The 27,815-nt window shown below is 35.3% G+C and overlaps 1 protein-coding gene across 5 annotated transcripts in view; it reads left to right on the top strand.

Annotated features, from left to right (window-relative positions):
- Positions 1-27,815, top strand: part of sky (GTPase-activating protein skywalker) — a 60,930-nt gene that overhangs the window by 17,166 nt on the left and 15,949 nt on the right. For all 5 annotated transcript variants that reach the window (XM_013325710.1, XM_013325711.1, XM_013325712.1 and 2 more), the window contains exons 3-4: positions 46-248; positions 18,374-18,578. In XM_013325710.1, coding sequence (XP_013181164.1) covers positions 46-248; positions 18,374-18,578 — 408 coding nt within the window. The remainder of the gene's footprint in view (positions 1-45; positions 249-18,373; positions 18,579-27,815) is intronic.

Raw genomic sequence — 27,815 nt, 5'->3', positions numbered from 1 at the left:
CGGCGCCGGTCTGGACGCAGTGCTTACCCTCGCCCTTATTCGCAGGCAAGAAGGCGCCCCTCAAGACCTATGAGGAGGTGCAGCCGCTCCTCCAGCAGGGCCGCAAGCGCGACCTCAAGCTTGTCATCCGCGAAAATTCCTGGCCCATCAACAGCCCCGTGCGAGCCGCGCTCTGGCCCGCGCTCTGCAGACAGCACCAGCATGGCAAGTCCATGCTCGACGGCTTCTACTGGGACATGGTCACGCAGGTCAGTACTCCTTACTTTTATAATTATTTTTATTTTAATGTGATCATAACGTGCACTTTATCTCGCTAAAACTTACGTCAAGGTCTCGTGTATTTACTTTGTTCGTCGCCGCCCGAATTCTGCTGAGATACCGCGCCCCCTGATAACATGTAGGTATTCGATTCGAAGGTCATCGAATCGAGGACGTAATATTCATTCAGGTAGCCTTAAGCTATTTCGCAAGATAAAGCTCTCGTTCAAGCTAATATAACCTTTAGTGTAAGTATGCGATGCGATGAAGATCGCTTGTCAGGTTAGTTAAGTGCGGTCTCCATTGTCAAGTTAGTAAGCGCGTACGTGACGGCCGCTTCGAGATGAAATTACAGCGTGCAAGTCGGTACGTCACGTGGTCGCCCAAAATGTTTCCTAGCGCTTTTGTTTGTCGGCGATATTGATTCAGTGGAGCGCGACGCTCGCCGAAAACAAGATGAAGATAAGATAGCAGCTTCTATCGTCGCTGATGACACATCGCAACACTTAAACTATGAACAAATTACATCCCGACGCATTTTCGTATTTTCGTTTATCATTGATTGTCTTTCATTTGTCATAGTTATACGTGATTGTTTTGTTTACTTTTAACAATACATTTGGTTCAACTTCATTAAGATGCTTGTTTTTCCCTTGTTATCATCGTCTCTGCTACTATGTTATTACAATGTCGTTAAAGATTGATATATACTGAAGCAATAGTTAATTATAAAATAAATTCGGAAATCTATTTAAAAATAATTGTATCTTTTTAAATAACATATATGAAGTAATATATTGTCAAAATGTATGTACAGTGTAAAGCATTGTAGTGTGTAGTTTCTACAATTACATAAGACGGGCGCGCGGTGTGTACGACATCAACGCGCATCCATCCGCCGCGCACGGCATCACAATTAATGCGGCGATCCAAACAACCCGCTAAGGCTTGCTACAAACTTTTTTTTAATATTGCTTTTGTATGATCTCGTAGCTGGTAAATGAATTACAAAAGTAATTTATTGTAATTAAGGCTTAAGTATTAAGGTCTTCATCATTTTTTTATTATAGTTTTTAACGGTATTAAAAATACAATCAAAAAGTTTTTATGTATAATATCGATCGGGTACAAAATCGATTTTGAAAATCTATTAAAACCATAAGTTAAAATTACGAGAAGTTAAAATAGAAAGACTACAAGTATTTTCATCGATTAGCATTTTATTTGTTTTTAATTAATGTGAAATTATTTTGTTTTAATAAAAGCTATTATTTTGTAGGTTGCCTGTATTGCACAGCTGGTGCGTATTGATTACAGCAAGTGATTCGGTCCACTCATTGTCTTGACCGCGCCTCGCAGCGATTATGTTTTTGTCGGCGAATACTGACGCGTGTTTTAGCGGGAAAATAGTAATACTTGATATTAGATAATATACGAGTACTGTACAAGTAAACGTAGAAATATAATATTAAACTAAGCCTCAGCCTTCGTGAATAAAAGCAAAAAGAGGCAAAGGGCTACTTCGAGGGTATCGATAAACTATCGTAGTAAGATAATTATGTTAAAATTAAAAAGTATTTTTAAGCATACAGTTTATATGTAATTAGATACATAATTTAAAATTTGTATAGACATAATTTAAATTTAATGTTTTGTTGGAAAATGTAAAAGAAGTGATAAAAGAAAATTTTTATCAAATTACATTTTCGGATTACAAAAACGTAATTTGGGATGAATGCCCTCAATTTAGAAACAATTGTATTGTATTGTAAAGCTAAAAACAAATTACATTAGCGAATTTATGTTGAAAACAATGGTATACAAAAGCCATGCCTCGGGAAATTGAACGTAAATTGTACACGTTCGTAATTAAACTCCTCGTATTGTTTTTTAACTAAATTCAAATGTAATTATTCAGATGTCGGTTAAAGCTTTTGTGAAGTAAGTTGCTTTGTTTTAGTAGAACGATGTAATTAATCACTACGTCGCTTTATCTGATTTCCTACTAATATTATAAATGCGAATGTTGAGATGGATGGATGAATGAATGGATGTTTGAAGGTATCTCCGGATCGGCTCAACGGATTTTGATGAAATTTGGCACACGTATAGAACATAGTCTGGAAGGACTCATAGACTACTTATTAGTTTTTTTTTAATTACGCGCGGACGGAGCCGGACAGCTAGTTTACCATAATTTTATAAGAAAAAAAAATGATGCAGCAATCTAAATTTTCGGCTAATCCATAGATGCGCTATTTTAACAATGTTTTTGTTATGAAATAAATCAAAATCTTAAAACGTTTATCCTATAAATCTTAATGTCAGAATTCGGCTGACGCACATACAGACTGGCGTATTGGAATGCGTCATACCGCGGGGAGGTCGTCATTGTCTTAATCTTAACTTGCATTAATTTATTTACTAACCATCCGGCTATCCATACTGACGAAAAGGGAGAAAATTCATATGAACACATATGGGAAAATATAGTATCAGACAATTTTACTATGTCTAAAATATACTATTTAACAATAGGTAACACTTAAGTGAATCTGGTGAAGGCATCGACTAATTTCAGACCCATAGAGGGACCTTCTTGTAAAATGTTCTTCTAAAATCTATCTATATATCTAATATATATAAGAAAGTCGTGTTAGTTACACTATTTATAACTCAAGAACGGCTTTACCGATATGGTTGAAAATTGGTGAGGAGGTAGCTTAGAGCCAGGAGACGGACATAGGATACTATTTATTCGTTTTTTTCAAATAGCCTTGAAGAGCTGCTATTTAGAGCTATTTAAGTTAATAATATTATAAATGCGAATGTTTAGATGGATGTTATGTGGATGGATGGATGGGTGGGCTACACTAATTAAGTTTTTTATATATCCACGCGACGGAGTCGCGGGCGACAGCTAGTGTTTGATGTATAAAAAAGTTCTAAATTTTACTGTATGACAAAACCATAAAAATGATTGTATGTAAAGTATTTAATAGGCGTAAATATATCTTTGTTTTTAAAATTTCGATGTCATTAAAGCTCATGTTCTAGATAATATATTACTTATTGATAGTGTTATTATATAGTAATCAATAAACAAACAGCCCGTTTAAAGGTTACGGCGTGTAAGAGTGGATCAAACACGTGGCAACATTAAATATATACTTTAAACGTAAATACAATTGTAATCGTTTTCTAACTTCTCAAATCTTTTATTATTAAGAGGATAATTTACCTTGCATAGATCTTGTGTAACACTCTAAAATTATGAGCTTGATTTGTTTCTAAAAGTTATTAAAATTCTTTTGATGTGTTGTTTTGTTGAGCTAAATGGTAAAAAATTTACTTAGTAAACAGTTGTTTAGCGGAAAAGTAAATCTATAAATTTGATTGGCAAAAGACGGGATTCGTTGATTTTAAGACTGAAAGATAATTCATTAAATTATTCAAACTTTCCTGAGACATTATATAAACACGGCTAAACACTCACGTATATTCGTCCGGTGGCGGCACCGACTAGTTTCGAGCCCATCGGGGGCCTTCATCAGGATGAGTGGTACTGGTATTATTTCGGGGACGCGGCCCGTCGCTAACAAAGTGACTCATCCTGATGAAGGGCCTCCGATGGGCTCGAAACTAGTCGGTGCCGCCACCGTACGAATATACGTGAGTGTTTAGCCGTTTTTATATCAGTTTATTGAGAGATAATTCTCTTGGTGATGCCTGTATTGTAACCGAGCGCTCTATGATATCTCGCATTTGCCAATAATACTTGCCCGAGGCGTTTTCACCGACCGAGTGCATTATGAAACTTTATTTCGGCACGCGCTGGCACCTCGTCAACTGACGCCCGATCACCTTCGTTTGTGCGCATAATTTTATATGTACATGTGTATGACAGTCACTGTATATACATAGCTAGTATATATATCTTGAAAATAATTATGTATAAATGATGCGTTGAAAATAATAATAATTGACACGTAAAAACAATATAAAAAAAGTTGTTACAATGTAAATGTTTTCAGTATGTAAATATAATAGTTCTGTCTATTATATTTATTTTGTTTACATTATCTGATCAAAAGTTATGGCATTTCTATAATACATATCCTAAAGTGCACCTAAGCTTGATGCTAAATTTAACCTCATCCATTAGGATAAAAGCCGCGGAGTATTTGCAAGCTAAACGTAATACAAAGCGTAAACACCGAATGTTCGCTTGAAGGTCGCGAAACATGCATAAGAAATGTACCTACTCCAGTAAATAGCCCAAAAAATTATATTACATCTTAATATACTAAGTCCGTTATTAGATATCCTTTGTAATATTCAAATAAATTCAGATCATGGTGAATTCTGTTATTTTGTGTCCCAAATGAACGGATAACAGCCTTATTTTACTTAAATAACGCAATTCGCAGGCATTAGTAAAAGGTTTGTTAACAAAACGCTGTTTTTTTTTTAAATACCGAATCTGTATGAAGATAATTCAAAGATCAATGATTTTGTTTATCCAACTCCTCGATGACAAACACAATGAGAACGTTAGCGATGAGTCAAACAGTTGGGCACGCGCCGGTCGCTCGCCAATATTCCGGTTTTCTGAGAAGCGAAGGCAAAGGCATGCACATCTCAAAATATCCGCCTCCAAGCTGATGTCACGCTTCCTGTTGTGACCATTCCGGTACTCACTTCCGAACACAATGTTTATGTGTTATGTATGCAGCTACCGTAATCTTTGATATCTTTGTGACTAAAATTGATTTTGTATTGTTTTGCATAGACTACTGGTGTATTATTATGGTTTGACAAATTTGTTAAAGAATGTTGTTATTGATAGCAAAAAAGTTAGAAAACTTCTGCCATCAAATGTAGTTCATGTAAAATTTTGGTTCTAGCTCTTTCGTTCGAATAACAATTGTTCTGGTTAAAATCTGGATTATGCAGTATCGTATTTCGGCACGCGTCCCTTGCCGTCTTTCAATCACATTGTTGAGAGACATCATGTGTTGTGCCAACGGCCGCGCCGCCTTGACCTCGCGCTCGACCATGTGCCATCCGACACATCTCTGTTTTAATCACAATACGTGTTTGTAATTGTTGTCATTTTCAGAATAGTTCCCATGGTCGATTTATTATTCCAAGCATTACATCTTCCAAATAGACGCGAGACTTTAAAAGTAGACTATTGCTTATTATCTTTATCGAATATATTGATCGGGATGCCGATATTAACGATGGAAAATCTGTCATTATCCAACTTAACCTTTCCTGATCCCTTTGTAATATTTAATGGGACTTAAACAAAAATAACCTTGATGTTTTACTCTGTGCAATATTAAAGACGGGGAGTATGATATTAAATGAAATATTCAGTGAAATCCGCTTGTCGTTGAGCGCTTTGCGTCTTCGGATTCCGTAATTCTATTAGAGCAATCCGATTATGCCGGCCTGGTGCGGCGCGGCTTTAATTGAACCCGGGCCTTTGCTAAATCTCTTCTTGATGAATTCACTTTCAGCCGGTTCTAATTCACGCTTTGTATTTTTAGTTTAATAACTGTTTTGATATCTGTCGCTGTAATTAGGACGCCGTTGATGCGATGACTTTTGTAATGTTGGAGATATTTTTGGCTATTAAACATTCATGTATGGTTAGACTTTAGATTTGTAAGTTTTTAATACCTTTTTAAAGGTCTTATTTTTATCCCTACTATTTACCATATCCAGAAAACTAAAATTCTGAGTACTCGGTTCAGATGCAGTACAATATTTCTTTAAAAAAAAATTTATACGTACCTCTATTTTGCAATAATGCTATTAATGTCAGTTGTAAGCTTGCATTATTTACAGTTAGTCGTTTATCTGTATTTCCTTGTAAATCATATTGATTGCACCATATAAAGTAATCGGATGATATTGTTTTGGGGATTATGCATTGAAGTCGTTCATGTATTGCAATTGTTTTTAATTATATTATTAGCGGAACTAAAAAATACTTAGTAGGCTCTGTGTTCTTCCAGACTGTGGTCTACATGTATGCCAAATTTCAGCTGGATTGAGTCGTTCTGACACCTTCAAACAAACATCCATCCATCCAAACGTTTGCATTTATGATATTAGTTAGAAGTAAGACTAGTAAGATAAATTGTTGGACAAAGGTAAGCATATTATTTCTTTCAACCACACATCTTGAGGAATCCAATCTGTTTATTGTCATTTGTCGGTCATCACTCATTTCATGGAGATTAGTAACAGTGTTATCTATAATTATTTCTCTCAATCCCCCCCTTACCTGCTCCGCCCCCGTCTACATGACGATGCGATATGTCTTCCCTATAGCTTGACATAGAGCAATCGTTTTTCATAATATTTCTCAATTACTTATCTCAATACCATGAAGGTACTGCATCTACAATCTATGTGTTTGCTATTATATATTGCATTTTGTGCATATTTTAGTCATATCCAATGTTTGGTTGTATAAAAGGCGAGCATATTGGATAACAATTTTAAAAATTGACCCAGCAGCATTCAACATTTTTTTTGTAAATTTACTAATATTTCTTTTACCATTCCAACTAAGCTTAAGACTTGTGCTAGGATATGGTTTACGACAATAGTCGAATGGCAGGATTCGAATCCCCCACCTCGTGATCGGATATTCGTACCCTTAACCATTAGGCTATTGACGCTTGAATTCAATAATTAGTTTTGATTTGTTTACATTTCTTATGAAAGATTAATGTTTTGGCTGCGTATTATATTTACGTTTAACTAACACAAAAGCTGCCAAAGCAAAAGTTATAAAGGTGCCAATGCGTTGATCCATATCCTAAATATAACCATTGATTTGGTGAGAAAAGATAATACTTTATTGAGTACGCTTCATTAAGCTGTCGTTTCGTCACAATTTTCGTAATCATTCCACTCTGCGGCAAGTTCTGCGGCTATTATTAGTCTTGGCACCAAATTTGACATTAAAAGTAAAATAACATCGTACATTTTACAAAAATCCCAGAAGGCATTAATTGTCTTGCATAGGTAACGCGGTGCGCGGTGGCCGCGAGCCAAGTCCAAGAATAGCAGCTCACTTTGCTTTCTCACCTCTGGTACACGGCAGTCACGTGCGCACTTTACACGCTGTGTTGCCACTGTTCATATTTATATCAATCGATATGTTCAAGACATAATTTATGATTGTTTTATTGGACTAAAAACGCATTAAGCAACAATAGTCGGGAATAAAAAGTTAAGGTACTATTATCCTATATTCAATTATTAGATGTCCGCGCCGAATGAAAAAAAACTTGTGTCCAAATAAAAAAACGCATTTATAATGTTAGTAAAAATAAAAAATTACTCTTTTTTTTTATAAGGAAAAATTGTAGACAATTCTTCTAGAAGACAGAAACGTTAAACCATCATCATCGAATTCCTCGTGTATTGCGCGTCTAAAAGCAATAATGCAAAATATACAACCTTTGACTGAGATGTTTGACTAAAATGTATCACTTTATCTCTTGTGAGATGCTCTATCTTATCAGATTTTCTCTGATATAAAATTAGTAAACACTTTTCTTTTGATAATATACTACCAAAGACTATAGATGTTCCAATAGGATGAATCCTAAAAGCAAAAAGGACACAATAATAATCTTGTTGTATTTCAAATGTAATACAGCTGTAATATGTAACTAGTAAATTCCAGCTCGCAGCTGTTGCAGTCTCGGTGTCGTTTGTGTACTATCCCCATATCGTTTAAAGAATATTCTAGTAACTCTAAATATAAACTGAAGTAATATAAAAAAAATACTCAAATTAGATTACATACAACATGTGAATTTTTGCGCTGCAGTTAATTTAATTTGCCTTTATTATCAGTTTGTCGAATTTGAAAAAGATTTCACGCATTATGTCCTTGTATGTCCGATGAACGAGTCACAAGGTGGGGAGAGTGGGGAGGGAGGGACTAGTCGGCAGGATTAGTCGAAAGAGGAAAGTGGGGTTTATTGGTTTACGGAGACGATTAAGGAACAAACCAGATTGTTTCCTGTATTAGCATTCGTGCCTCCTCCCGAAAATCTTGATATGTCTTCGATGCTTCCCGTTTTCATTTTTAAGCCTCCTGATGCTTGTGCCAATTTGTACTAAAGGGAATGAATACAGTCTACTTTAGCTTGGAAGTAGCGATAACTTATCGTAATTCTTTTTGTTTTCTTGTTTATAGTAGTTTATAGATAAGATATGATAACACTGGCATGTTTTTTATAAAGTATTTCGTAGCGTATTAGTTTAACATATTAGAATGGTTAAGTTTACAAAAACTTTGATTATCTGTATTCGTCGTTTCCAGTAACACTTTACCTTTAAATACGTTTTCAATAAATCACATGTCTAGACGATATTAATAAAACAAGGTAATTTTATTCAGATTGTCTAAGCCAGCAATGTCGATTTACGCAAAACGCGTGGATTGTGCGCTATTGACGCTCGAGCCTACGGACACGGCAGTCATTTGCAATTCAATCATATTTATGTGCAAGTTGCATTGAATTTTGAATGCAAGATATTTGCCTAGTGACTGACAGATAAAAGATACAAAATAATATCGTAACATTTGACTTTACGTCCGTAGAACAGTTTCCGAAATCTTTTCGATTTGTTTATGTGATTGAGAAACTGCCAGCACTGATTTGGAACTCTGCCTAATTTCGATCACTCTTTGTTATTGTTATATGTGTTAAATGCATTAAGGTTAGTGAGGTTTCCCACAGTTGCAAAGATTCATTCTAAATTGCATTAAATACTAGTGAACAGTGTAGATTATAAATTAATGTTTCATTAGTCGTTGGTTTCCGAGTTTAAAATCCCTGGATATATACATTGTTTTATCTTTGTTTTATCAAAGATAATGAGAGGGATGTTCATATGTTTTTATAGGGATTTTAGTCTCAGAAACCGACGATTAGTAATTTAAATTTAATCTAACTTTATGGGCAAGACGTGGCTATGATAATCCATATATAAAACTAGAATTATTTAATGCAATAACAATAATAAGTTCCATGCTATTATGGTTTTTTTCTGAATGACTGTAAAGAGGCGAGTCGACATCAATAAATGTTAAATTGTGCCTATGGCACCGTTTATTAAATTAAAAAAAAAATAGAAAATTGATTATGTTTTTGACAATAAATTAATCAGGTACTGGCACATCGATAATCGGATTAACATTTGGCATCTTTGTAATATGTCACATGCTCTGCCAATTTTTACCAAACGTCCGCGTTCGTTTGTGATCCGATCCACCTTGAAATTCTATGACGACCTAGGTCAATTGATCATTTAATTATCACGTACAAATATAGACTTAATAATGATTTAAGTGTTACTACAAAGTAAAGACTTACCGATTTACAAGATTGCTTGATTTTACGTATATACAAGAACTTTTTTAAATGTTATACCTTAGTAATAAAATAATAATTAATCTATTAATTTATTTTCTTTGCACTAGAACGAGTGATGAAAATCTAAAGAGGAAAAAACTTTCCTAAACAACCTAAGTATTTTAGCTCAAGCAACCTACAGTTCATCTAAGAATTTGCGTCAACATAAAAGACATTGTATATTGTATTACAATTAATGATGTTATATTTATTATATATAAGTAGTAAATATTCCCTATCTTTATACAGCAACCGGAGTTATTATTATATGTTGATGTTAAATAATTATTAATGCGCGCTTGCATGTTTTATCGTGTGTTCGATGTTCTGTAATCAAAAGCTTCGCTCAGTCGGTCTAATTAGCAGTAGCTTAATAGTTGTTTTCATAATATGTACACTATCGAACAACGTGTGCTCTATTCTAGTTTCTTTTAACAGATTTTTTTTTATTAAATTGTTGTATATTATGACATGGATTTTAAATTTACGGTCAACATGAAATTCGTATATTAAGTTGTTTACGCAAATAAGGAAAAAGTGCTTTTTCGTTATTATTATTATATTTTAAAGCTTGCTGATTAATCCGAAGAATAAAGACGCCAGCACTATCGGAACGTTGACATTGGCCCATTCCGATGAGGGAGAGCCATAAACAAGAAACAGAACAGAACAGAACTATCTGAACGTCTCAAAATTAGGGAGAGGATAAAAGCTACTTAGATACTGTTCAGTTAATACACATAGATTATTAAATTGTTTTTATTTCATTCTCAATAATTTGTTTTTGTATTGGCAACATTTAAATTAGTACAATTTTTTTCCTATGCTGGCAACAATTATTCATTGGACATAAGTGTTTGCTACCATAACGCACGCTATTTTTTTTAATTTCAATTATTTAGTAACTATTCAATAAATAGTTAAAACAACCACGCTTGTTTAATTCAACAGATACGTAGATGTATGTATATATTGATCGATGTTTTTTTATTATTTAACATTGAGGTATTACATTGGATCATGACTACTATCTTATCTTAGATTTATAATATTTTTGTTCAGTTGCAAAGCGATCTCTATAATACTTGAAATTTAAATATTGCTTTATTACTTGTGCTTATCAAATCAATATAAATATTGACACCAGCAGAGACGGGCCTCGACACATACAGTAAATAGTCATGTTTTTTTTCACGACAGCTAGTGTCATTATAAACCCACAAAAAGGTACATTGCGTTCCACTTTAATAAATGCACCATTAGCAATTCTCTTGCCATTTACATCTGAATCAGATTTGATACAATGTAACGCGAGCGTCAAGGGTTTGAGACATTTCTACGCAATGATTGCGCAATTATTCCTGGAGTATCTCGCTACGGATTACGCAAGGGAGATAAACATATCCATGTATCTGTAGTATGTAACAAGTGAAACCACTTGTAAATACAATTAAAAATGCGCACAAAATAAACTTGCTATTTAAATTGGTGGGTGAAAAAAGAAGCCACTGATAAATACTATTATCAATAAAAATCTAGGCAATCGTTTATTATTTGTGTTATTAAGCGTCAATATCCTAATGGTTAAGAATACGGATTTCCGATCACGAGGTCGGAGGTCCGAATCCCGCCATTTCACTATCGTAAACCGTGTCCTAGCACAAGCTTAAACCTTAGTTGGAATGGTATATGAAATATTAGTAAATTTACAAACATCTGCTAACATTAAAAAATAATACGTACGTTTATTAAATTCAATGTTTTCTGACGTGTTCGAGTCATCGAGCCCTTTATGTTGACGGACAGGTTTTACCACGCGCCGGATCCATTCGACCTTGAAGCCTTTAGCCCACGACCTTTTGATATTTTCATCCTTTCCGACACGGTGGATAATGAGCTTTTCGTTTATTTTCGTAGCGTATTTTATAAAACGTATATAAATTTTCATACAATTCTTTGTGATTTGATATTATTGAATAATTTAGAAGTAATGAAAACAGTTTTTACATAATTCTGTTTTAGGTTTCATGTAAAATTACAAACTGTATAAATGATTCGACAAAAAATTATTGGGTAACCCGACCATATTTGAAGCTTGAATTATCTATATTACGTATTAATGCAACAGTTTTGATTACAAAATAAATATAACAGCACTTTAAGCGGTGTCTGCGAAGTGCTTAAACGTAAATGACCTAAAAAACATATAGATAAACTCAACAGTATAGTGCAGCGGACTGCAGAAATCTCGCTTCGTTACAGACTTTGACTTTTAAGAGACAGGACCTGTTAAACGCGCTCATTCCCTTGTCAAAGAAATATTCAAAATAATTGTAAGTTCTACATCTGCTAGTCTGTATGCCTTTTTACAAAGTGAAACGCATAGTTCACATGTGTGAATGCGTGATTGTCACCTTAACTTCACCCCCGCGAAAAGTGGTAGAATTTATATATTACTATCCGTCGGCCGCGATTCATCTGTGCAGAATTAAAAAAGTTAATTAGTAGCCAATGTGTTCTTCCAGATTTAATTCCACATATACGCTAAATTTTAGCGAGAAATTTTATTCGTTCAGGAGATACCTTCTAATAAACATCCATATAACCAAACATTCGCATTACAATATTAGTAAGATAAGACTACTACGGTTTTTTGCCTAGTCTGTTTCTCTATAGTCAAAGGCAACAGATAGCCCGCAGGTCAAATATATCTCAATATATCGCGCTGTCAATCAAGCTAGGCGCAGTAAACAACGCCGGAGGTTATCTAGTTATGTTTACATTGCGCTAGTCTAGATTGATACGGAAATTGTCGCTGCACACGATCGAGCCCGTCTCAACACTTTGTAATTGATGTATCCGTTAGGCGGAATACTTATGACATTGTTTGAGTTTACCGTTTCCACTGTTATGATACCTGTACATTATCTTTGAGAAGAGATGTATCTGGCCAAATTGATACCCGTATGATTAAAAAAATCTTGACTTTAATTTTGTGTGTTATTAAGTTTGTTGTTTGCATTGGTTATTTACTTAGTATTTTTCACTATCAGTAATGATAACGTTATCGTAGTTAGGTTAACATTTGTTAAACTAACCAACGTGGAATAAACATGTCAGTCCATCTGACTTATAAATAGAATAAAAAAGCACACCAATCAGTAATAGGGTAGGCAGTAGAGATTAATTGAAAATTAGTAGCAAAATACCATTACACTTTAAATGGAAGGTATCGAATTTGGATTTATTACTAGCTAAGGAATAATTTAATTTAAATTATTTTGATTGGATCAGAACAAAACTTTCCTTCCATTGGGCATAATGCATAACCTTTTCCAATTTATACTCTGTGGCTTCGCGAGTATATTCAGCCAGGCTTGTCATGTTATTTATTCAGCTGTCAGTCAATAGTAGCTTATGAAACTAAATGCCACTGCACTGTTAGTTCGCTTTCTCATGATCTGGTATTTGGATCTCTTATGCGTACATTTTCGATCTCACTAATATTATGAATGCGAATGTTTGGATGGATGGATGTTTGCTGGAATGTATTTCTAGAGCGACTGCATGTATCTCCCTGTTTGGAATATATTTAGAACATAGCCAGGAAGAAGATCTAAGAAGATCTAGGCTTTTTTAATTCTGCGCGGATGGAGTGACGAGCGGCAGTAAGTTTTATATAAATTTATTGTGGCGTTATCGGTCCATTGTTTACAGTTCAGTTTGTTGGCCGGTGACGTAACGTTTTGCTGTCGAGGTGGCCGGTATGTTTTTCACAATCGACTCGCCGCCACGAAAGATTTACAGGCGTTCGGTGCGATGCTGTATGTAGCGAGGAGTTATTTCCGACGGAATCCGCCTTGTGGATTCGCTCCGACCGAAATAGTATCATCGATCTTATTTGCGAGAGGTATAACGTTGGTAGCGTATTTATTTCAATCCTTATCCAACATTATTTTCGGACGAAATTTCGCAATCGCATTTAGTTCTTTGCGCGTTTCAATTGTCATAAACCTTATTCTTTTAAATTGCTGCTTGTATTTTTATTTGGAGAACATTTTTTTTAATACAAACATTGAGCAATTGCGCATAGAAATATCATCTATTTTGTTCTCTCTCGACGGTTTTTTGTTCACGTATTAGTTCTTTTTTGAAAATTTATAATGAAAGTCGCTCAAGAAAAGACTCCTTTTTCTTAATTATGAACATAATCGTGAGTTATTTATTACCACAGTCCAGTGTGAAAATAAACTTTTTCTATTTACACAACCTTATTGTACACAAAGGAGAAGCAAACACTGAGATGTAAATAACACAGAACCGGCAAAACAAATATCATCGTTACACAAAATTTGCAATTGTGTAATTGTCTGTAGCATTTTATTGAATTAGTCCGTTGATTGTCGGTGGCAAGAGGTCGCGTCGAGGTTGGCTCTGCACTAATTGGTGCCTTAGCGCTTCGCCCACGTGCCTGTTGAGCCCCTCGTGCCCCCGACTATAACCCGGACGATTCAAGTACGTCTCTTTGTTAGTACCCGCTTAAGATTGTTCGCAATTTTGTAACATGTTAGGTACTACCAGAAATGTTTACCTGCTTTACAAGTTAAAAGGGTTAAAAATAATAATTTTACTAATATTACAAAAGCAAATGTTTAGATGGAAGGATGTTTGAAGGTATCTCCAGGACGGCTGCATAGACCTTGCCAAAATTTGGCATAGATGTAGAACATAGCCTGGAAGAACACATAGGCTACTAATTAAGTATATTTGTAAGTCCGCGAGGACGGAGGCACGGGCGATAATTAATTCAATTATAGATATAAAAGAGTGGCTTCATTCAGAATGAAAATACGTGTATTGTAGACCATACCATTGGTCTAATATAGCCGTGAGAATTTATTTTGTATTCCAAGGACGTTGGATTGCGTATTTGCAACTCGCGTTGAACCATTCGGCCGCTGCCGTTTATCTCAATAATTTATAGTTGTTATTAGCGAACGTGTGTCGAAAGCTTTCAATAACAACGCATAAAATATTTGAGTCGATATCAAGGCGGGCCCTGAGTGCATTTGTTTGTGCAAACATCTAACTGGAATAAACATGAACGTATCGAAAACCCTCCTAAATCCTATTATACGTGTTGCGCAAATCTTATTAGGATTTTCATACAATAATTTATTGGCTTGAAAATTTTATCTAATTTAAATAAGTTACAATGTAGTCTGAATAGTTTTCTTTCTTGTTGTTTATTATATTCCGTACAGCGAGAACACGATGTAATTATAAAAGATGTTTATATTTCACTCACGCACTTCAATGTTCTTTCTTTAAACATTTAACTCAAATATTTACGCTGACGGCCATTTTAAAGTTTTTATCATGAACAATACGTCTCGGATGTGGTGTTGTGGAACTGGTTTAAACGGTTTTGTTTTTGACCGATGTGTTTGCTCTGTGGCGGCCTTGACTCGGCGAAGGACGACCGGCGGCGAGGCGCGGGCGCCGGGGTGACAGTGACAGCCGGCGCGTCGGGACGTGATCTTTTTACTCTGTTCTATTTTGAATTTGTTGATATTTTTTTGAATGATTTCACACATTTTTACTGCTTGGATCTTTTGGACCGTATAAATTAAATAAATAAAGGTTAGACCTCTATTGACCCGTTTCTGTTGCCCTTTCAACCTTAACTCTCATCCTGCGCTCATAATAAACTTAGAGTCCCTTATATAAGTCTAACCTTTAACGATCTCTTGTTCCCAGAGTAAAAGCTCTTTAACACAGTAAAACTGTCGCTATAATAAAATATATTTGTGCACTGAAAAGTTGATAGGAATAAATCTATTTTTAAGTAAGAATGTATATATAAAATGCATCGGCAACAATTGTTTATAATTAACGTCATTGCGTTCGATTCCGCGCATATTTTGGCAATCGCTGCGGCTAACTTATTGGCATAGACAAAAGGCAACATCAAAGAAAACACACTAAACGAAGTTCATAACAAAATGAGCCAGTCATGGACATAACTCATGAAGTTGTTTACGAAACAACGGTAGAGGTTACCAGAGAGCTTGATCATTTTTGCAAGCTTGTAAATCAAGCATGCCTACATTCTGCAACTGAACTGCTTTGGCAAATATATAATGTAAAATGTGCAACCCATCTTTTATCTTTGACAAAAATGTTTTTGTACTTACTTAAGTGTCTTTGTTGGTTCATAAGACTGATGGCTTTAATAATAAACATAGAAGATAAACATTCGGCTTATAAATATATGAAGCTTTCCTTAAGTTTCCTGTCACATTTATGAATCGAAGCAAATAGGAAATACACGTACATTAAATGCCTTATTCATGATATTCGGAAGTGAATGTGGAAATAGAATATACGAGTGTACGTCCCGTACGTCCACACCCACAGCTGAGTGGACACGTAATGGAATGTTTTGGATACGTTCGAAGCGTTTCGCAAATAAACCGATACGATGCTCGACTTTATCTGTTTGGTCGAAATCGACAGTAAAACTTTATGGATGTTTTAGTGAAATTGTTGCTATACTAAAAGCCTTATCTTATAGCTCGTAAAATGTACCAATTTGATCTTCGATATGTTTTGTATGGGTTTTAGGTTGACTCGTGTTTTGTATGTTAGAATAGACTTACGACAAATATAATAGTGTAGGTTTTAATTTTATTAAAAGTTAGAGTTACATCAGGTTTTATTCATTGTACATCAGCGAACCAGCTCTGTTGACATCTAAATATAAATCTGGCACCGGCCACATCGGCTGGCAGGCTGGTACAATGCCATCCAAACTTTATGATTGCTTGTAATTTCGTACGTGTTACTGGACACCTCACAATTTGTAGCCCATACCTCTGTGCGTACTTTCCTTGACCTTTGATGCATGAGCTCACCTGGGATGACATGGTTAGCTACAAGCTAAGCTAGCAGCCATAACGTTTGAATTATATAAAGTTCCCTAGATACATCGTAGAATGATTTGTGTTGTATCAGTCGCGCAACGCGCACGGTCATCGCACCTTTGGGCCGTCTCCGCTCTCGAACGCATTTCCAATGCCCTTATCTAAGATTCACCGGACATTGAACTCACGAGTTAGTTTTACGCTAGCTTTTGTTTCTTGATGAATTAGTTGCTAAATGTGGAACTGCCATTTGGCTAAATAGTCCAGTCGTCAAGGTAATATGCTTACATATCATTTGTTCTCTTGCTTCGAATGATTGTTTGATGTAAATAATCTAACTACCGTCTTCCACTGGCTAGATATATTTCTCATTCACCTTAAAAAACTTATATAAAAATATGTTTTTGAATTCACGTTCCCGCAGAAAAAACTCACTGTCTAATTTTTGCAGTATATGTACATTTCAAAACTACTCGGGTGTCGCGTCTTTCTAGCATGTTTCATGCGCGTTTGTGAATTACGTTATTAAGAAAGATGAAGGAAACATTTAAATGGATAATCTTTTATTTACGATGCCTGTTTGCTATAAACAACCGCATCCAAATAAAATGGAAAGTTATAGCTTTGTTAATTGTGTCTTTATCCGCTTACAAGTTAATAAAAACGAGTTATCAAACTAAGAATACGTTTAATTAAGTCATTACTTTAGTGTTATATGTTTTTGTGCATGTTTTCCGACAATGAAAATCCATGGTTAATTTTTCTACATGTAAACCGGGAATAATGCGAGTCACGTTAATTTCGAAGTGGTATTTTTATTTGTAGATAATTAAACGGTAGTCTTAATACAAGTTTCCTTATCTCCGACGAAAATATTGATCAGAGCGCGCTTGTATTTGACGATGACTGGTTATGCAAATAACATTAATTGTTCATACAAATGCTATACAATTAATACCTCAACCAACTTCTTGTTAGAAATACATATAAAGTAGTAAAGTTTGAATAAACGTAATTGTATTAGTTATAAAAATAAAATTCTTAACGTAAATAAGACATAATGGTTTTAAAGTCTCGTGTATAGTCTTAATTCTAACTAATATTATAAATGCGTATGTTTGAATAGATGGATGCATATCTGTTTGATTGAAATCTCCAGAACAGTTGCAAGGATACCGCTGAAATTCGACAAAAATTTAGAACATGGTCTGGAAGTATACATATTAAGTTTTTTTTTACAGCTATTATTCAAATAAAAACGATCCAAACGTACTTAATATTGAGTAACAGTATCTCTCTACTCTATGTCGTTAAATTGGGTACTATTTCAGTTTATTGTAAGCTAAAAACAATTGAATGATTTTGTTATTTAATGGCGATTATTCAGCCGGTGGGGCCTGTTGAAGCCGGATCAGCGGCCTCGCGCGCAAAGTGGATAATCACGAGCGCACTTGCGAATTTGTCTACATTCAGGTAGTCAACGACGTGTGTTTATTCAATCAATTCGCAATGAATAAATGGATTTTTTTATTATATAAATATAATACAATTTTGAAATGCGCAATTCGTTAGGTACCTCTTGCAAAATGGGCAATATGTTAACTGAGTCTCTTAAGCAAAACAGATTATGTCTGATATTATTCAAGAACCTCTTCTTTTTTTGGTTTACGTTTCTCAAAGTATCTGCTATAAAGAACCTTGTACTTATCTAGTTGTTTCCTTGTTTCACAGGTGTTCGGTACAGTGGAACTGCCGGACAAGCCGATTATGTTGCCACCGTTCGTGGAGGCGACCCACTGCCTCGGTTACCACCTGACGCGCAAGGGGCGCGCGGTCGCGGACCGTGTCGTGTCCGTACTGGGTTATGCATGCCCCGATATCACCTACAGTCCAAGCCTGTATCCTATCACTGCGGCACTGCTGCATTTTATGCCTGGTAAGTATCCTTATTGCCTTTTTGAATTTAGTAACGTTTAGTTGTTAATTAAAAAAATAATTTAACGTATTGTCTTTATCTCAACGATACAGAAGAATAATTGATAACAATTCCATCTGATATTAGATAATTCGCATCCTATTCATAAGTATCGGTATCATCTTACTTCTTACTAATATTATAAATGCGATAATTTTGATGAAAACATGCATGGATGGATGTATGTTAAAGAGTATCTCCAAAAGGGCTGCATGGACCTCGCTGTTTGGCGTTTGTTCAATAAAGTCTGGAAGAATACGTAGGCTACAAAGTTTTATTTTTTAATTTCGCACGAAAGTAGTCTTGGGCGACCGCTAATGTCTAAATAATAATCAAATCTCAATTATGAAAATACTAGACAACTTATATACTACATCTTCATATCCACTAGCTATAAGTATTATAATTTGATTTATGAATTGTTCGCAAGTTAAATCTCACAAGTTATTAGCTCTATTATAACATGCAATTAATTTTAAAGCTCATTTTGTTTCCCCCGGGGAGCATAGCTCCAGGAATTGGCGCCGTTAATTTTATTGGCCCGCTTCAGCCGCTTTATTAATTATGCTCGCCTCTAATGATCGCTTTATACCGCGTCATTAGCTGCCAATGCATTATGAAAATGCATCTTACTTTATGTTTTCTTATAGTTTTTTTATTCATTTTAAGTAGATTTTGAGAAACCAACCCATTACAATATATTTAAAACTAACTGTCACCCGCGACTCCATCCGCGCGGAATTAAAAAATCTTAATAGCCCGTGTGTCCTTCTAGGCCATGTTGTACGTCATCGAGCGACTGTTCTGGAGATACCTTCTTACAAACATCCATCCATCCACCTAAAACTTTCGCATTTATAATATTAGTAACAAGTAAGATATGTCAGTTGTATTTTTTCTATAAAACTCTAATCGTATCGAATGTAAAATTTATGAAAGATGTAATTGAACTTTGCACCATTGATGGGAAGCGACAGGTAACAGCCGGTCACATAAAACATCCTCCCGATTCAACAATGACACAGGCGTCACGAAATATACCTACTGTCGGTCTCGCCTTAATTCAGTAATGAGCGCGGGGGGCGATAATTGAGCAGAGCAATAGGCAAATTGCCGGAGCTACCTTCCTAGTTTATATTTGCTACACATTTGATTTGATTTTGAACTTTAAACCAATGTAATAAAGTCGGATCTGACTTGTATCGAAAGTACTACGATCTATTTAAATCCAAATCGATATGGAACCCTCCTGCGTGGTAATAAAATCTAAAATAGGTCGTCGGTTATAGTGTCAGTAAGATACGATAAATGTTGATCGCATCATCACAGATTTGAATTGTGTTCGTCGCGCTGTCAATTTCCTACGTCTCACTCGTTGGAGCGCGAGCTAACGTATAATTGGTTGGTATTTGACCGATATGGCACAATTATTTCGGTCTGAATTCGCATAATTTGATCGTACAAAGATATCTCTGACGTGTGTGACAATGAGAAGAATTGGGACACCTGCCCGGTGCCCGTGCGAGAGGAGGCGGTAATCAGTTGCGTCAATTTGTCCGCCGGATGGACCCGAGTGTTGATTTCCTTCTTAGTGACATCTTCACACCTTTTGACGGTCCACTTGTTATTTTTTCATTGTTTCCTGCACACTGAGCTATAGTTTGAAACAGATTCGCCGGGATTGAAATTTAAAAAAAAAACTTAATTAGTAGCCTATGTGTTCTTCCAGACTACGTTCTACATCTATGCCAAATTTCAGCGGGATCCAGCCTTTTACATTTATAATATTAGTAAGATAAGTAGCTTTTATCCCAATATTTAGTTACTTGGAAATTCGTGTTGTTTTCTTTTTTTTATATCAAAAGGTGCCAAACGAGCGAGCGGCCACCTGTAATCGCTAATGTATATGTAGGTCTATGTATTTCTCGCATATGTACGTCTTAGCATTTTGGAGTTTCGTATAATTTATATTTAATAAGCTATGTCAATTAACTCACATATGGGTCATGTCATATTGTTTACATATATTCATATGCTATAAATGTACACTTACGTAAAAGCAACAGCTAAATAACACGGCTACCTCGATCTTGTGTATTTAAAGATCTATAAAAGCGGTCGCAATTTTATCGTATAGTCTATTCCCGTCGTCGCCACATCTCAGAAGCGAGATCGGAACGCATACGACACGCCAATTTATATTCACGACGCCGCTTCCGGGGACAAGGCCTTCGACTGATTGTATTATGTTGAACCAGACGGATGAATGGCCTCAGAACTATACTGGTGAATGGTGATGGTATATAAAATATTATGGTTCGTTTTGTTGATTTTAAAATATACTTTTACGTCTACATCTTACAAATATTATAAATGTGAATATTTGTATGGATGGATGTTTGTTAGAATCTCTAGAATGGCATTGATTCCGCTGATTTTGCATAGATGTCAAACATAATCTGGAAGAACACATACGGACACGCGGGCGATACCTAGTTTTATAATAATATGTATGATAATTTTTCCTATTATGAATACACTTTCTGTTTGAAAAACATAGAATGCTATTGACGTTTTAGTAAAATTTTTAATGTACCAGGACAACAGAAGTCTAATAGAGTTCAATGAGAAAACGATAAAGACAGAAAGAGATAAAGTACTCTACGTGTTTGTGGTTATAGCAATAGGAAGTATTTGTTCCGGTGGGCGCTGATACACGTGCCCGCCTCGCTACCGTTGCGTTCCAACTTTTTTCCTAGAATCGCGTGTCAAATGCGACGCTTCGAGTTTTTCAGAACTCTACAACTATTACTATGGCATTATAATAGTTTGTTTATTTATCGATTACCCTACATCTTGGGATAGCAAGTGTAATTTAATTTCGCTGACAAAATACAATAAAAATTCTTTATCACAGCTAATCTATATAATTTTTTCTTTATCTAGTATTTACTTGGATGTGAACAGGATAAAAATGATTCGTTTTAAGTTTGACCATAAAAAAAACTATTATAATGTAGGTAGTACAAAATAATAAAGAGGCAAAGCTCCAATACAAAAGCTTCATACTACCGGAATAAACACTTCACAGTACACAATTAAATAGAAACGTTGATACCATAGTTAATTCATGAAAGCAAAGGTTAAAAGGGCTGAACAAAAACTAGTGGACAAACCGGTGTTGTGGTTACAAGACGCCAGGTGGCGCACCGCTCGCCTGAGACCGGTGGACTTCCTCTTCCGCCCTCGTGTTATTTACTATGTCTTTTGTACTTTGATACTACAGCCTCATAGTCAAAGAGTGAGTTAAGAAGCTATACTACAAAAATCTTTACAAAGACGAGAATTGAATTAAGAGATATTTTATTAAAATCTAGCTCTTTATGGTGTTTCTTTCTTCAATCCTGTATCTTAAATGTTTAGGCTATTTCTTTGATAATCGCCGAAGTAATCCGCAAAAAGGCCCGTAATAAATGTTTTCAAGAAGTTATCTATTTTATTACTATGAAGCTCAATGCAATCTCATAACATGAAAGTCACGCGAAGCCTCTACGTGCTTGTAACGAACCGGGGTGGGTTATCAGAGTTATTCTAGTTTACACGAGGACAGAACAGGGAAGCAGTGCAGTAGGATAGCATAGTTGTGCTACACTTTGTCCAAACTGTACTGTTCTGTCACGGCGTGTATAGCAGTACTGAACTGTAATATTGCACTGATTCACCGTTCTGCCCTCGTGTGAAACTATCATCATGCCTTCATATCCGCCCCGCCCGCATCGCTGTAATGGCCCTTACAGTCCCGGAGACGGCGCCTCAAACGTCGGATGACATAATTTAGATCTAGGCTGCGACACGCCCGTGCCACTCAGACGGCCAATTTGTAGCTGGAGTATAACTAGACGCGAAAGTATTTTATTACAGGACTAGAGGTTTTTATGTTAAATTGCCCAACTCGATTATGAAACTGAGCAAAAAACGATGAAAATCTGCTACTTAATTTTTTTATAAAATTATTCTCTACGTACTATCTATTTTACTAGTCCCGTCCTAGCAAGTTGAAAGTTTTAATTCGATACTGAAATTGAAACAGGATACATAATTTTTCGTAAGTTCGTTTAAATTTCATAGTTAAAATGAAATCAGAGCTATTCAGTTTTCTTTAGGGAAAATAATATTAAAGTGACTCTTGTGGTTGAGTCATAGAATAGAAAAAATCGATCCATATCTGAACAAAGATACTTGAGCACGCGTTTAGCATTCGCGTCGCTTTTTTCCGCGCTCCAGCGCATTGTGACGTCACGCCACTTGTCACCAAGGACACGTCTTCAATTTTTTCAACACGGTTTTATCTTCTCTGACTATGATTTTATGTCCTATTTTGCAATTCGCACGTGGAACATAAAGCTGTATTAACACTATTTGGTTTTCTAAGATTATAATCTTAGTTTCTGTATTACTAAATGATACGATGTTTTCCTGTTACAAAAAATATTCCGCCTGTTCAAATTTCCGACGCACGTGTACGGACAATCAATGGCTCTGCCGTTGTTTATTACCACGACGTCTCTTTGTTGTCAAGTGCTTTTGTGACGTTTGAAAAAACTTGACGTCTTGAAGTGGTTTATTCAGTATGATGTTGTGGCCATACTTAGTCCTTGATAGGGATTGTACATTTTGGCAAGGTTTATTTCGAGGATAATTAAGAAAATATAGAATGGGATGTATTATCCTTGGTAGGAGATAAAACGATAATTACTATACAACCAAATGTAAATGCTCAGAAGAAAAATGTTAAGTTACTACAAAAATAGAAAAGGGCTTTTAATATTTTACCGTTTACACAGTGAATTTCATAAAAACGTTTTAATACACTTGGCTCGCTTTTAACTGAACATTTTCATCTCGCAGCGCATACTTGATTCCTCTGGGAACGGCTTTAACTATGTATTATATAGGTCGTGACCTCAGACACTCCCTCCCCCCTTGGCCCCTCCTCCGGTACCTCGAACGCCCTCGAGCGAGCTCGACGGCTTAACCGATTGAAATCTCTGCTTTGTCGATGGTTCTATGTGTTTGAGAGGAAAGCCTTTTAAAGCTGATTAAGCTATAATTTTATGAAGGACGTGCCTTTATTCGATTTTCGTTCGCTTTGGCAGCACCTTACATTTAGAAGTATATACTATCCTTTGATTTTATTTAACACTGAGAGTTTGGTTAGTAAGTTCGAAATGTAATCTCAATTGAACGCTTGGAGACGTACTAAAAAGAAAGAGGGTGAGTTTTTATATGGGTAAATCACACAAAAAGGTTTGATAAACAAAGAATGATACATATTTATCTATACGTATATTCCGGAAAACGACTATTGTACACAACTACACTAGAATGTTATACGTAGTTTTAATATACAGGGTGCTTCTCATTGTACCAAATGTGAAAAAAGCAGTATACAAACTGATGATATAAAAAATAGTCGTAGTTGCGTAAAACCAAACTATTAAGCGGAAGCACGGACGTAAACACGTCTACATCAAAAGCTCTAGTTTTAACGAGCAACACGACTGTCCGGATCGCTTGTCTGGTTTACAGTGACCAACTGATTGTTTATATTATGTTATAAGTTCTCCTAACATCCGAAATCTAAGTCCTGGGTAACTGGCATAAGAAAAACCTTTTTGTTTCTTATTAAATGAAAGCCTGTATTTAATATGTATAGATGAACACGACTCAGCGATTGCTTCATTCTATTCATATGTTTTATTTCATAAACATACTTTGTATTGAGACAATGAAATAACGCGTGAGAATATACGATAGTGAATCATAGACACACGTGACCCTGCACACTGGTCGGCCTTAGGCCATATCTGAGAACACGCAAGGATTTGCACCAGTTTCATAATTTCACCGTTAATGTTTTAACTCGCACTGTTAAACCTGTTTAAAACTATCTTTATGGCTTAATTTGTAATGTCACACTATGTTAAAGATTAAGACGTCTAGCTTTATATCTGAATTGCATAAGTTTATATGTCGCTGACAGTGAAAGTCGATAAACCTGTATACAGTATGAGCTGTTGCAAATTACTATGATGTTACTAGTCATGATATTATTGTAATTCATATCACAGTATAGAAATGATAGATAATTTAAAACAAAAAATAATTGACATTATTGAATTAAATTAAAAAAAAAACAAGAAGCGGTTCTCTTTATTTGTAATTAGCGGTCGTCCGCGACTTCCCTAGCGCCGAATATTAAAAACTGTCCAAAGTGAAAATCCTGTCAAAATCGGTTCAGCCGTTTCATATAGACAGACAAATATTTAAAAATTCGCCTGTAAGATTATTATTATTAGTCAACAAAGCATCTAGATTGTTCCAATGGTTAGGTGAGATTAATTTGTACTACTCATTTGAGTGTAGGGCCATTGTGAATATTTGCATAACGTACATCGCGCTTCGCACCAAATGAATATTTTTACACGTCTTCATAAAAATGGAGGTCGTTGGCATCGCCGGCTGATGAAAACCGTAGTATTTGTGCTTCAGTTTTGTGCATATTACAAGTTATTTAGCGTAGTAACGGACATTCTACATCAAACATTAGTGTCAAAAGTATACGTTTTCATTCTTACCCGTGTGTTAATATCATTTTTAATTCCGTTATTTCTTGTACCAACTTAGCACTAAGCTTATCACTATCTCAAAGGCCACCAACGCATTTGCGGTTCCTCTGGTATAGCTGATGTATGGGCGTCGTTGAACACCTCGGTATTCCCGCTGCTCGTTTGCCCCCTTCTCTTATAAAAAATTAAGTTACGTATTAATTCTGATTTCGTATAAATGCTAATACAATCGTAGTTAACGTAGGTCGTTTGGAATGTGCTGACAATGTCTATCAATGCTATGGTTTCCTTATGTTACTATATATGTTATAATATTCTAATGAAGTTAAACGGCTTTGTTTTTTATCTGTATTATGTACGGAGTATATGTAACGACGTGGTGGTGATTAATTATAACTATTTTATTTAATATTCCTAATAGTTAGTAAGGTAAAATCGGGGTATACAATTTGCTTACAACGCATCTGCGGTTCCTCTGGTGTTGCAGATGTCCATGGGTGTCGTTGATCACCTCAGTGTTCCCACCGCTCGTTTGCCCCCTTCTCTTATAAAAAAAATCATGCTTATAATTTGAATTGCAATGTAACAGGCCCAAAATAAATATATATTTACCATGCTATAGATTAAAAATAAAAACTTTGTCAAACAATAAAGGTGGCATTAAGATGTTGTAACACAATGATGAAAATTTTACACACTATATAAATAATAGTATTTTAGTTTTCGACGTCAAAACAATGTTTAACGAGGCTTATGCAAATTCGACTAGTTTTATAATGGCAGTCATTACGTAGTTTACGATCCGCGCTTGAAAAGAGCCAGCTGTAAAATTTGCCTCTTTTCTTTTTATACGATGCCACATCAAAGTATAAAGTTTTTAATATTTACTCTTATTCGAGCGCAAGGGCGATGCGGTGAAGATGGAATCCGATGAATGCTAATTTAAAATATACAAGATGGATACTAAAATAATTGCCAATTAAAATTTATTTTACAAGATTCATTTTAACTATAAGAAATAAATATCCTCTATACAATGATCACATGGATTTAACAAATTCAAATATTTTATAAAACGAATAATAAACAGTGTTTTTATGCGTAAATTATGTCCCATATGCTCTCATCTTCTATGCACTAATATTTAAGTTATAACATTGTGCACGGAGTAGACAACGTGATATATATGTAATTCTCCTTGTTCCCTATTAGTAAAATAACTATAAGTGACATGAATAACAAAGTTATAAGAATAACAACCATTATGGTAGTAAACATTGCGTGACTTGTATCAGTGTAGCGGACGGTGACTTGGTCCGTAATGACAGAGGCCTCGTGTGTCCTCGACGGCACAGGTGTTACGTGGGCGTGTCTCAAACCTTGCTACGTTTGGTTACAAACTGGTTGAGATTATAACAAGGTAGACTAAACGTGCTTATCTAACGCTATATGTTCCAAAATATGTAAAACTAGCTGTCGCTTGCGAATTTGTCAGCGCAGAATTAAAAAAATAAGTTGCCTACGTGTTCTTCCAGACTATATTCTATATGTATACCAAATTTCATCGAAATCTGTTCAGCTGTTCAGGAGGCTGTTCAAACAAACATCTATAAATCCTTCCATTCATCTAAATATTCGCATTTATAATATTAGTAAGATATAGCGGTCAATGCTATATTGGTAGGGTTTGGCCTGAAACAAGGATAATTTGGGTTTAGTGGTGACATTTCTTAACCGAAAGGGAGTTACGACTAAAGAGATGAATTATATCTGTTTGGAAGACAACACATATGCAATTGCGTATGCCTATGATCAACGGTCACTTCGCTATTTCAGCGATTTCAGGTGGCCGCTCGCTCGTTTGTCACCTTATGTTATAAAAAAAAAGACAAAAGTCTGCCATAAATACAGTTGTTGTAAAACACATTTTTGAACACTTTTATCATTTGGTGTTCGATTATTACCCCTAGATTAACCATGATAGTAACGATAATCCATTCACCTCACTTTTGCGTCTAGTGTGGCTTACTTCAACAGTTTGAAGTACAATTCATCGTTATCATTAACGTAAGTAACTTATCAATAGACGTCACAAATGTATCTATAATACGTAAAACGACTCATTGAATTCCAATGGCATAACCTACTTTTGTATTAGTATTTTGCACTTTGCGGATTTTTGACATCGCAGATGGCTACGAGGTCGTTTGAAAATTAAAATAGATATAAAAATCTTTGCTAACGTTCGAATTAATTAAATATATAAAGCGTAATATTTAAAACGATACGAATAAAATGAGATCATGAATGAAATAGTCTATTAATTAGTTTTATTTTTATCTGTTCTACTCTGTGTCGTAAAAATGTGAATCATATGTAAGCACGTGACTGGCTGATAATGTTAACGATTTGAATCGTGTGAGGCGTCACGTATGATATCGTTTACGTCACCACTGCTAGGACATTAGCGCTATGATGTCGGAATATGTCATTACGTATGTTGCGGTCAATTTGTTAAATTGGGGAAAATGTGAAATGTCCATTTTGAAAATTGACTTATCACTTTAAC

The sequence above is a fragment of the Papilio xuthus genome, unplaced genomic scaffold (assembly GCF_000836235.2).
Source record: "Papilio xuthus unplaced genomic scaffold, Pxut_1.1 DF824655.1, whole genome shotgun sequence".
In the NCBI taxonomy this organism is placed as follows: Eukaryota; Metazoa; Arthropoda; class Insecta; order Lepidoptera; family Papilionidae; genus Papilio; species Papilio xuthus.
Note: the sequence above shows the minus strand (reverse complement) of the source record. Positions and strands in the feature narration are given on the sequence as shown.